At 39.6% G+C, this 13,156-nt stretch overlaps 1 protein-coding gene across 3 annotated transcripts; it reads right to left on the bottom strand.

The window, feature by feature from the left end:
- Positions 1–1,182: 1,182 nt before the first annotated feature.
- Positions 1,183–13,156, bottom strand: SRSF4 (serine and arginine rich splicing factor 4). Of its 3 annotated transcripts, none has more exons than XM_083368990.1 (6): positions 12,877–13,156; positions 7,443–7,585; positions 6,455–6,567; positions 4,389–4,603; positions 2,909–2,998; positions 1,183–2,591 (listed from the first exon to the last, which is right to left on the bottom strand). In XM_083368990.1, exons 1-6 carry the CDS (start codon positions 12,981–12,983, stop codon positions 1,793–1,795), a joined length of 1,467 nt encoding a protein of 488 aa, XP_083225116.1. In that variant the 5' UTR covers positions 12,984–13,156; the 3' UTR covers positions 1,183–1,792. The 3 variants fall into 3 exon arrangements, with proteins under 3 accessions (XP_083225116.1, XP_083225117.1, XP_083225118.1); XM_083368991.1 differs by lacking the exon at positions 12,877–13,156 and adding an exon at positions 11,155–11,246; XM_083368992.1 differs by lacking the exon at positions 12,877–13,156 and adding an exon at positions 6,925–7,166 and having other exon boundaries at positions 7,443–7,582.

Genomic DNA, 13,156 nt, shown 5'->3' on the forward strand with positions numbered 1-13,156 from the left:
TGTGTGAAATTGAGTTTGAGCCCAACAATTGCAAGAATGCTATTATTGGATTCTTTACAAAGATAGCAAGGGTGAATGCAAAAAGTAGAGGGATTCATTTCATATACAGGCCTGGCACACACAGAGAAATGTTTACACTTTAGTTGTGTTGTTCTTTTAGGTAATGAAGGCACTATTGTAACACTGTTGATAAAACCTGCAAATATTGATGACCACTGATCTTGTAGCCAATCCTTGGTGAAGGTAAGACTTGATATAATTCTCATACATCCTCCCATGATGTATCAGGTGGAACTCTGTTCCTCTGAATATTGTTTGCTGCTACTACAGCAAAAGCTTTGAACATCTACAAAAGTCTATATGTAGCAGCAGTTCCTTCCCAGATGTATAAGTCAATAACCATTTGTCCAAATAGCGCATTCCACTTATGGAGAAATCTAATTATCCTTGAAGTTCATCATTTGATTATCACAGTAGGAGGCAGATTTCAGGCTTAATTGGAGCTCTGTTTCCTTTTTGAACCATGTGCAAATGATCCAGGAAAGTGAACAGTCTTTGTTTAGCAACTGCTTTGTACAATGACTGTTCAGTATGACAATGATGAAAAAGTAACTTTGCAGCCATTGCCCACATTTACAACCTTCGTAAATTTGTAAAGCAAAGGAAAAGTGCAGGAAGACCGTAAGCACAGTTGTGGTTTCACTTAAAATCACTTTGCTTAACAGAGTTGTGATAGCTAAATGAGGCCTACCTGTACTGAATTAAAAAAATGGGATGCCTCTGAAAACACCTTCAGACCAGGACTTTTGTTTTCAATATCACAACTAGTTGGAAAAACTGCACAGAAACAAACCTACTTGGGAGTGTCAGGGCTGCAATTAGGGGAAAAATGTGTAAAAGTCACTTCCATACAATAGACCCGTAAGTTGAAGATGATATCAGGGAGACTTTATCAGAACTACAACTATTGCACAAATTGTATCTTTTTCTTATTTTTCCCTTCCCCCAAGTGGCGGAGAAATTTGGGAAGGAAAGACAGTTGCTATTTTTTTGTTAAATAATTAAATGTCTGAAGTCTTTGTTGCAAATTCTGCCTATAATGGGCTACATGACTGACTTGGAAATGTGTACTTTTTTTTAGGGAACAAAGCAGCACAATTTAAAAGCATTACAAACCACTGGTCAAGCAAAAATAGTCTTTATTCAAATTTAATGGAAACAGGAGTCACTGTACTTTGCAAGATGGGGAAAAATAAAAAATATAAAACAAGGATATTGTCACAATACCAGAATGTGGAGCTCTACTTTTGTTTCTTCCCTTCCTATAGTTTACTGTAGGTATCTATTTTCCTGACTGTGCTATTCACATACTCTGCAAGTCCAAAATATGAAACAAAAAAAAAAGTATTATGAAATTTAAGACTTTTTCACTTTTCACTAAATGGCTTACATCAAAGGGCATCAATTTAAGGGCAAATTGTTGAAATTACCATACCTACCTAGGAGTCATCATTCCAATCTTAGAAGCCCATCAATGCAGTGCTCCTTCTCTATGGCTGTTCTGGAAATCTAGGATGATGCAGGGTACCTGAAGTAAAGCCCTCGTCTCTAGTACCAAAACGTGCAACAGAGAGGCAGCACTGGACCCAAACACTTACAAACACACCACTGGGGGGGGGGGTATTAAAAATGTACAGCAGTGACATGTGTTCTACTCCAATCACTTGTGCTACAACTACCAAACATGTACAAAAGACTTCTCATAGAGCTCTAAATGTGGGTTGCAGCAAGTTTAGGATCTGGAACGAGATCGCGACCTAGATCGAGAATGTGACCTAGAAGCAGATCTCGATCTAGACTTCGACTGGGATCCTGTTTTTGAAACTGACTTGGATCTGGAGCGAGACTCTGATTTGACATTTTGCTTAGACTTGGAATTTGATCTTGATCGAGATTTACATCTGGTGTCCATTTCCTCGCCCTCGCCTTTGGCATCTTTTGTGTCAAGAGGTTCTGTTTTTATGCGCTCTTTCTCCTTGGATTGAGACCGAGACCGAGACCTGGACCTAGACCTGGACAGCTCTTGATCTTCTCTCTTTTTCTTCTTGCAACTAGATTTGCTGTCACGTTTATTCCTCCTCTTGTTTCTCTCATTTCTGCTGCGGCTCCTGCTCCTGCTGGCCTCCCTGCTCCTCTTCCTACCTTTCCTTGTGTCCTTGCTCTTGCTACGGCTTCTACTCCTGCTCCTTTCTTTACTCCTGCTCCTTCCCTTGCTGACACTCTTCTCTCTCTCTTTACTCCGACTGCCCCTCACGCTTCCCCTTTCCTCCCTTTCTGCCCTCTCTTTACTGCCACTCCTACTCCGGCTTTTACTCTTACTCTTTTCCTTGCTGGGACTTCTGCTTTTCGATTGATGGTCACCATCATTTTGAACTATCTCCTGTGGTTTTTCTTTACTTTTACTTCGAGATTTCTCAGCACTTCTACTGCGGCTCCTGCTTTTGTCATCTTTGCTCGGACTCCTGCTTTTTTCCTTTTGGCCTCGGCTGTGACTTTTGCTTCGACTGCGGCTCTTGCTTCTGGAATGAGATCTAGATCCGGTAAGCAGGAAGAAAAAAAAAAACCAGAAACTTTTCAGATATTCAGTGATATAATTCATCAGATGTCTCAAGACAGTTCAAATTCCAGATTATAAATATGCCATAATATAACACTGTTTTAAATTTTCACAGCTATGATTTTAATGATATTCTAAATGCTTAACAGTCCCCTGTACCAGGCATATAACTGTTAATTATAACACCATATCCTGAAGAGCCATCACTACAATACTGCCAACTTTGCTAGAATGCACGTTACCAGAGGATAAGCTTAAATTATGACCACTATTAATTAGACTTTACTGTACCTGGATCGTGATCTGCTCTTAGAATGGCTGCTTTTACTACTTCCACTACGACTCCTGCTTTTACGGGAATGTCTGCTTCGAGAGCGAGACCTGGAGGTAATACAATCGTGTCACAGTGGGCATTCAAGAGAGTCAGCTGAGCATGGCATAGAAATTCCCTTTCAAACTGCATAAAACAATATAACAGAAGGCGCTATCTCCCTAGAGCATTTCTGAGGCAGCATAGTTCTAGCTATATATTACTAAGAGATCTAAGTTTTTGCAAATGGGCTCCATAAAGCCTTCTAATGTCAGCGATAAGATTAGTTTCATTAAGTGTCTGAAAAAACAAAAGCCAGTTTTGACAAAGATGTAAATAGATGAAATAAACAGAATGCAATTGTGGTCAGAGGGATCACTGGAATAAGAAAAGAAAGCAGGAGAAAGGAAGTTGTTTAGATAATAATTTTGTTACGACAACTCAAACTACAAGACACAAGGCTTTTCCAATAGTTTTACATTGCAGAGAAAGATCCAATCTATTATTTTATTTGTTTTTTTATCTTCAAGAAAAGCTGTGTATTATTTAATGGAGAGTTTCCATGCTTGTAGTGAAAACCATTTTATGTACATTCAAATATTTCTGCATGACCTGGAACCCCTTTCACTATAAAGTTTCCAACTGATATACCGTGGAGTTAAAAAGCTGCTCAGTATTACTTAAGTGTTGACCTGAACATGTGAAGGAAACCCTTGAACAAAACTCAAGTCATTGATCAGCTTAGCTATTATTCTCTGCAGTAATTGGTAATACCTTTCCAGGCTATTTTTCAAAATTCTATCTAAACATGCCAGGCAATGATTTTGTGACATTTTAGAACCTAAATAAATATATGTTCCGCCAATGAGATACTGCTATTCTTATGTTGGACCTGGCTTCTGATTCTAGTTTGCAAGATTATACTCTATTTATACGTTTCGAAATAAAAAGTAAAATGTATCAGCATTTTGAATACATTAAAAGGTGGCTTCAAAACACAGTTGTTCAGTTTCACCAGGTTACAGCTTTTATACAGAGATCCTCAATTAATATAATTTTCCCATATAAACTCCATTATCTGCTTCTCTGTAGAATAGCTTGACAGCAATGCCTCCGGGAAAGGATCATACATCCCTTTCCTCAGACAGATGATTTATCTGCTCCCTCAAATGAAAAGGCTAGTTTGCCTCAATGGCAAATGGAGGCTGGAGATATAGATTCCATATATGTAAACATGACTGTTCTGGTTACTCAACAGTATAATGCCAAGTCATAACTTGCCAAGTCATTGACATTATTCCTGAACCACACTCTTATTTCTTTATCACCAGCACAAGTCATTATGATAATTTCAGTTCTTTTAACACTTTACTGCTTTTCCTGCAAGGGAATATCCTGTTATTTTTCATTAACTACACTGAACTATTGCCCTAGTAAGCATAATATTACGAACAAACTTACCTTGAATGAGTGCGACTTCTGGAATAAGAACGGCGGCGCCTGGACCCAGGCCTGTCTTCCACTAGTCTTATCTTTCTACCATTTACTTCGGTCCCATCCAGTTTTTCAAGGGCTCTTTTCATGTCTGAATAAGATTTGAATTCAATCACACCTTCATTTTTTCTCCCCTTGTGTGCGTCAGCGTATGTCACTTCACCTGCCTGACGCATATAATCCTAAAAACAGATACAGGGTTTCAGTGTTTTGTCTAACTCTGATAGTATCAGATTATGTTTTGTTAAAGGCTACAAATGAAAAAATGACACACATATATACACACACACCTGGGCACGTACTGATATGCACACATGCGGCATCTGTATGTCTAAAACAAATTGCTGATTTATTGATCTCATTTCTATATCTCTATCTACCTCTCAGGGAGGCGGTGGCTCAGTGGGTAGGACGCTGAGCTTGTCGATCAGAAGGTCGGCAGTTTGGCGGGTCGAATCCCGAGTGCCGCATAACAGAGTGAGCGCCTGTTACTCATCCCAGCTTCTGCCAACCTAGCAGTTCGAAAGCACGTAAAAATGCAAGTAGAAAAATAGGGACCACTCCGGTGGGAAGGTAACAGCGTTCCGTGCGCCTTTGGCGTCTAGTCATGCCGGCCACATGACCACGGAGACGTCCTCGGACAAGCGCTGGCTCTTCGGCTTTGAAACGGAGATGAGCACCGGCCCCTAGAGTCGGAAACGACTAGCACGCATGTGCGGGGGAACCTTTACCTTTACTTATCTACCTCTCAATTTCTAGGCATCATAGATAAAATGCTAATTTTACCTAAAAATATCAACACGCTTGCTTTTCAGGGCATCATTTTTTTAGAATTTTAAAAGGAGAGGGAACACAAGAAATCAATTGGGGGGAGAGCAAAAATGGAGGTAGTTATAAAGGCTGGAGTTTGCAAGGAGGAAACAAGACCCCAAGGATTAGATAGTACCACTGGGTACACCATTACAAAAAAGATATAATCAATAGTCCAGCAAGAGAAATGCATTGTAAGCAATCCAAAAAACAGCTCATGATTTATAACACGAAGAGGCAGAAAAATACACACGTACATACATAGCTAGTTTTTCTGAGGGCTATCTGTACCTGTAATAAAGATATCTATCTACTCCAGGAAAGTACAGATTGTCCTCAACTTACAATAGTTTGTTTAGCTACTTTCAAAGTTACAATGGCACTGAAAAAAGTGACTTATGACTATTTTTCATATTCGTGTCTGTTGCAGCATCTGAATGGTTATATGATTAAAATTCAGATGTTGGGCAACTGATTCTTCATATTTATAATGGTTGCAGTGTTCTGGGTTCATGTGATCACCCTTTTTTGACTTTCTGACAAGTGAACTCAGGGAAGCCAGATCCACTTAACAACCATGCCACTAGCTTAACTGGAGTGATTGTTTAACAACTGTGGCAAGAAAGGTCGTAAAATGAGGCCACATTCACTTAATATCTGTCTCGCTTAGCAACAGAAACTTTGAGCTCCATCGTGGTCGTAAATTGAGGTCTACTTGTACTTGAGAACAGTTTGAATCCTTAGAGATAAAGAACTATTACAGTGGCCTGTAAGTAACTGTGGCAAGTAGGTTAGCCAATTCAAATGCCAAACCGTGAACCAATCTTAAACAGAAGGGCAAGCCACTGCAACAAGTGCCTCGAAGAAGCACTGGCGGTTAGCTTTTCTGAACAGCTTCTAAAACATCAAGGTCATGGGTGAGATTTGATATAGAGACCTTTATTCTGTTGGAAACATTTCTCTGTACTTAATAGGTAATGTAATATAGGTAATAAAAAGAGCATAGACAGTGAACACTTCATGCTCAAGAAGCTCGCAACTGCACTTAGTATATTGCACTAAGATTTCAAATAAAAACTATAAAGAATTTCTTTGGGAAACAAGTATCTGTTTACTTTGGTATGGATTATACAGCAAGAATTAAGGCTTCAATTTATGTTTGCACAATTTATGTTTGCATCTATCACTAAATCAGAACTGGCAGAAGCCCAGACACCATTTACCTTCAAATCCTGCCAACTACAACGGCTTGACAGATTTTCAACGATCAATCTGTATTCAGTACGGGTCGGAGGCCCGTACTTATCTCTTCCACTTCTTCTATAACCATATCCACCTTGAGAGGTGATAAGCAGATGCAGTACTTTAGCTAATAAAGTGGAGTTAGGAATTAAATCTACATTCCCCCCCCGCCTCCCCCCCCAAACAATGTAAGAACTAGTCTATCCAAAAGTTATGTTAACAATTTCCCACCCCCACCCCTAGGCTAAACTACATTCTCCTTGCTTTAAATATTATACTAATAGAGCCAGCCAGAAATCTATGTACACATTTCTAGAATATTATCACATAATAATGTATATTTTACATTAACTACTAATATTGAACATGCATCTACAATTACTTTTTTTTAATAACATTTTTTGAAAACAAAATAACCAAATCACTATAGTCAGTTACTAATGTTACTTACATTGATTTAAAGTTTTCTGAATATCTGACATGAATAATGGTTTTCAGGCACCTATTTCAGATTAATCACATCTGTCTCTAACCCTTGGGGTCCTCACCACCCAGGTCTAATGGGAAAAGGTTGCGGTCGTCACATGGCTTCCTTTTGGTCAGCCAAGGGCCACAAAGGTCAAAGAGCCACTCATGGAAAGGCAACCCAGGGTCAGCAAATGGAACAGGCAGTCATCTTAGCCTCAAAGGACTCTTAATTGAAACATTGAGGTCTTAGTTAAGTCTATGTTAAACAAATATTAACATTACAAATAAGCCATTTAAATATTTACAAAAGATAACAAAAATTAAATCTCATTTATTTAATTACATTAAAAAAGTTTAATATCAATTAACATCCAGATATTACTTTAATAGAAACCAAAGTAGTCAAACTTTACATTTAAAAAAAATTATACAGTTTTAAAAATATTCTATTTTAAATAGAAAGAAGAATCACTGGTACAATGAATGATATGTAGTGCTTACTGCGTCCAGAACCATAACTGCTGTCACGACGAGGGCCTCGAGCATGCTCAACAATTACACGCTCCCCACAAAGATCTTTGCCGTTTAGTTCATAAACAGCATCGTCTGCATCACGCACATCATCAAACTCAACAAAGCCATACCTGAGAAGAGAAGAGACTATTCAGAATCAAATATGTCACCAATTATCTCGGCAAGTCCGCTGACAGTAGGAAATAATTTTGAAGCTTAGGGAATGTGGGATACTTATTTCAGAAAGCATCTTCCTCCAAACAAAAACTAAGCCTGTTGGTGGCCCCAAAGGCTTTTCCTATCAGGAAAAGCATGATGTAACTATTTAAAAAGTGTACAAAGCATAAAGTGGGTTATGACAGCAGGTATTAATAGCTTAAGAAATCACAAAGAGACAAATCGCTCTCTGGAATTAAAGCTTTTATAACTTTTACTTTCAAAAAGAAAAAAAATTCCCTTATTTAAAGCACATTATAGACAGGAAGTAGACCACACAACATAACAACACAGTTAGGAGGCTGGTAACTTTAAAGAAGCCAGTCTGGCTCTTTGGAGATTTTAGACTACAGATGGAGCATATGGAAAATCTGTGCAGGATCTTCTTGTGTTTCCCCTCAGTTAGAAGACTCTGGGCAATTGGCATTGCTGAAAGGCTAGTAGTCACCAAAGAAATAAAGGAGGGCCTTTGGGCTGTTGGGAACAGCTTCTGGATAGAAATTCTTACTTGAGTATCTGATAAGTAAGAAATACTTACAGGGCTGACTAGAGTGAGCTGCTGTTTGCAAATGAAGAAAGGAAGGAAAGAACGAAAGAAGCAAACTGAGGCAATTTCAGGAAAAAAAAAACCATTATGCCTTCCACATTTCCCTAATTGCTTTCTTCTATTTCCCCAAAGCAGAAGCAAGAAATTAGTGGAATTCTTAAAAAAATGCCTTATGATGAAACATACCTTTTTAAATGAATAAATATTTTCCAAATGTATAAATCGGCCATTAAAAAAATATTAGAATGTTTTAATGGAAGGAAACCTTTTACATTAATATTTCATTATGATTTTTTTAATTCTAGAACATTTCATTATATCCAAATATACTTTGTTTTTAATACCATAATGTTTTTGTTTACTAGAGACATATGCTTGGGTAGCATATGGTGAAACAGAATGTAACATTCTCTAGAATTAGATGATATATATTACCAAAATCTGTAATTTTGGTTGCAAAAGGTTAACCGTTAAAGCATTTATTCTTTTGAGTCTGTAATCCTATGCTTGTTTAACTGGGAGTTAGCTTCACTAACAGACAAACAGATAAATATATCATCTAACTAAATATATAGGCAGGATTCTTTTCTATAAATTATCTTGAGATGGTGCATCCACAAAGGCTTCTAAAAAGGTTTTTATTCTGAACACATTACAAATAACCCAGATAGTACAAATGTACATGCTACCTGAAATAATTAATGTAGTTAAAGTAAATATTTGGGTTGATAGCAAAAAACAAACATTTTACTTGTCTACCAAATGGAGAAAAATGCTTTTTCAAACTCTCAATTACCAGAATTATATGTCTCTAGTTACAATCCTTCTTCTGCCCGAGATAGATTCTGATGACATTCATCTCCTGAAATCTGAGTTGTTAAAAGGCGCTAGTGGTCAGAACCATCAATATCTGACAGAAGTCTAGGAGATGCTTTAGTTGTATAACTGTTGGTATTTTGAATCGTAAACTAGTGCAGCAGGAAAACAAGCTTCTACTGCCTTAATATTACTGCCAACCACAGTAAAACAGTTGTATCTAACACTATGCTGGCATTTGAAAGTTTCAGAGTAAGGTAAGGGATTAGACCCCGGCAAACAAAAATATTATCCTGGACATTAAGGCAAGTCAAAAAGTATGAACTTTTTAATGTTGCAGTCCCAATTTTGTTTTTCTCCTATATATCCCAAATTGTTTTACCCATATTGCCAATTTCTCACAGAATAAGCAGTTAATCTATTGCAGTATACCATCCTGTTTGCTAGCTACTACTGTATTAAAATTCACAAACATTAGAACAAAGCCAACAAATTACTTTTCAAAAAGGTATAAAAGCGTTATAGCCTAAACTTCATACTATTTTAGCTAATAAAACTCCAGGCCCTTTACTAACAACAATTAGCTGAAAAATTAAATTTGGCTAATTACCGAAAGTAGAAAACTGTCTCAGATTTAGTGTAATATGCAAGACCTCTTAAATAGCCCATGACCTTTTACTGTCAGTGATAATTTGAAAAAAAATATACTATTTTTAAGCAATCGTTTAGTTTACTGTGCTCTGTAGAGTTCAATAAACTCTATTTCCTATTAATTTTGAAGTTGGCTTTCTGAAAGTTAGCCAGTTACCTTTACTCGGTTTGTTCCATTAGACAGCACAGACCTCAGTTAATCAAAATGGTATAGGGTTTCCTGCCTGAGCAGGGGGTTGGACTAGATGACCTCCAAGGTTCCCTCCAACTTTATTATTATTATTATTATAAAAGTAAAAGGGGATGCTTCCAAAGCATTATTTTCCGAAGCATCGTGTGATATCTGAAGATAGGCAAAGAATAGAAGCCACCTTCAGAAATCTATGTTCAAACTGAGATCAACTTGAATGTTGCTTGAATACCAAGAACTGATCCTATCTGGATCCTTTTATTAATTGATGACATTGATAAATCTAGATGGCATCACCATTAGTTTACTATTAAGTGCAAGAACTTTGGCTTGTTTGCTAATTGTTCATATAGTAAAACCTCAGTTTAGCATGCTATTACCAAACATCTGCATCAGCCTGCATCATTTCTACAATGACATTATACATGATGTTAGAAAAATACATAATTTTTATCATTTGCATATCACAAATGTAATGACAGAGATAAATATTAATGCTTGCAATTAAAGACTATTAAATAGGGGGCTATACAATTAAAGTTTTATCTTATACCCTATAAGGAGTAAACTAACAACTTTTCATCTTCTGATAGCTGTTAGAAGTGTTTGTGCTAAAAAGAACCTGCTCAATCTAAAGAAACCCCTGCAAGATTTAGTCATGTATAATTCATACATTCTAGAACATTTATCCCAATGTGGCAACGATTTCCTGGTCAACCAGCTACTAGCAGGGAGTATAGACACCTGTCTCCTGTTGTACCACTAGTACTGTTATCAATTTCACAGTGCTCCTTTACAGAAGAAATAGTTCAACTATATAATTATTTTTGTAAAGTTGCCATTTTTTTCAGAAATAGTTTAAAATGGGTATGCATATTTACATGGGAATACACCAGAGTAAATTAAATACTATTTCAAATAAATACACCTAGTGCTGCTCTATAAATCATGTTGCAATTCTATCATGAAATAATTCTTGATGAAAGGAATGAAGCCTACTCCCTTTAAACCCAGGCTTAAGCCCTCTCATGAGGCAATATGTTCTGTAAAAATGCAATGGGATTGGTTTTAAACATGTACACATTTGATCGTGCTGTTTTACAAGTGCTAAAATGCATTTTACATCAGATTTATTTAAATTCTACAATAAATTAAGACAGCATAGCATTTATTTTCTAACCATTACTTTCCTGATCCAAGTCCAAAATGTCAAGCACTATATCATAATTATTTATTAAAATGGCTACCGATTAGACATAGAGCACGGGTGTCAAACTCACGACGTCACATGATGTGTCGCGACGTGTCTCGACTTTTTTTTGCATTGCTGGAGCTGGGGTGGGCGCAGCCTCCACATGATGCAACCGGCCCACGGGCCGATCTGTTATTAAAAAATCTCAGGTGCAACATCTAATATCTCCAGTTAAACCAAAAAAGACAATAGTGAAATTAGACTAATGGTCCATGCAAGATGCTGTTTACCCATAGTACAAAATGCCACATCAAAATTGGTTTGCCTACTCTTGGTTTGGCATGTTGCCTGAATTGAACCACTTTGGTTTGTAAACCATAGTTTGTGGCTTACCATATTGTTGTGGATCTGGCTGTTAGCTATTCAATAAGCCATGGTCAATCAAAGCACAGCACAATGCATGAACCCAGACAGTACACGGCAGCTTCCAGTACTGCTCGTTCACTAAGAAATGGCCTTCATCCAGGACCCACTTCCAGCTCCAGGTCTTCCTTCAGGAAAGAAGACATTTCATTTTGTCCTATGATAGATTTTAAACACGCGATGAAAGCAAGAGAGCCAGTTTGGTGTACTGGTAAAGGTGCTGACCTTGAGCCTGTGAGTTCTAGGCCTCCCTTTGGCATAAATGTCGGCTGAGTGACTTTGGGCCAGTCACTCTCACAGCCTAACCCACATCACAAGGCTGTTGTGGGGAAACTAGAAGGCAGAGGTATTAGGTATGCTTGCCTCTGCCAGTTACACATACCTTAAAAAAATGTAATAACATCCAAGCTTTGGGCAGATGTAACAGTTAAAGCAGAGCCAGTTTGATGCAGTGGTTAAGGCAGGGGTAGGCAACCTTGGCTCTTTTATGACTCCTGGACTTCAACTCCCAGAATTCCTGAGCCAGCCGTGCTGAGGGGAAAGGGAGAGGTTTCCAAGCTGAGCCATGCTGGCTCAGGAATTCTGGGAGTTGAAGTCCACGAGTCCTAAAAGAGCCAAGGTTGCCTACCCCTGGGTTAAGGCATCAGGCTAGAAACTGGGAAATCATATGTTTTAAGCCCAGCCTTTAGCAAGAAACCAGCTGCATGGCTGTAGGCCGGTAGCTCTCTCTCAGCCCTAGATGGCAAACTTAATTCTGAAAAACTTTGCCAGGAAAGCCCAGACAGCCTCCAGGAGTCAAAAACCGACGCAAAGGCCCCCCCGCCCCAAAACACAACATCCCAAATAGTTAAGGTGCAGGAGGGGAGGAATGCAGGTTCAAGTCCATCCTCAGGCCCTGAAACTCATAAGGTGACTTTGGGCCAAGTCAATCCTTTCAACCCAGAGTTCGGCGAATGAAAGCTTTGGCTCTTGCATAAAAGTTTCGGGCTAGAAATCCAGGGAAGCGCGGCTGGATCATGCGCCACCCCACTCTGAAGAGGCCTTCCTCGCCTGCCTTGACCCTCCCTCCAACAGCACCGCACGGACCACAAGTCGGGTCGACACGGAACTTGGCCCAGGCGCGACTTCAAGGATTCCCCGGACAGGATCTCGGCGAAACGCACGAGTATCGCTTTGGGGGGGGGGGGGGGGAAGGAAGGCCAGAAGGACGGAGAGGCGCGCGCGGGAAAGGACAGAGAAAGGGCGCGCATGCGCTTTGGGGTGGGGAGGGCAGGCCGCGCTGACAGGAGGAAACGCGGCATGAAAAGTCCGGGCCGGGTTAGGCCCAGAAGGGACCTTCCGGCCTCGGGCAGGCGGAGGAAAGACGAAAGCCGCCGGCACGCCTCACCCGTTCTTAAGATCCACTTCAAGGATTTTCCCGTAGCCCTTGAAGAAGCGCTCCACGTCCCGCTCTCGGGCCTGGTAGCTAAGGCGCCCGATATAGACCCGAGGCATCTCCCCCTCCAAAAAAAGAACCAGCACGGGAACCCCGCGCCGGGGACGACGACCACGGAGGGGCGGCGGTGCGCGCGCTGAGCTCTACGCGGGGGGTGGCGGCAGCGGCGATTTTTTTTCGCCCCCCTCCCTCTCGCTGCCTCTCGCTGGCGTAGGACACGCACGCAATGGCG

Source organism: Vipera ursinii, assembly GCF_947247035.1.
Source record: "Vipera ursinii genome assembly, chromosome: 9".
Lineage (NCBI taxonomy): Eukaryota > Metazoa > Chordata > Lepidosauria > Squamata > Viperidae > Vipera > Vipera ursinii.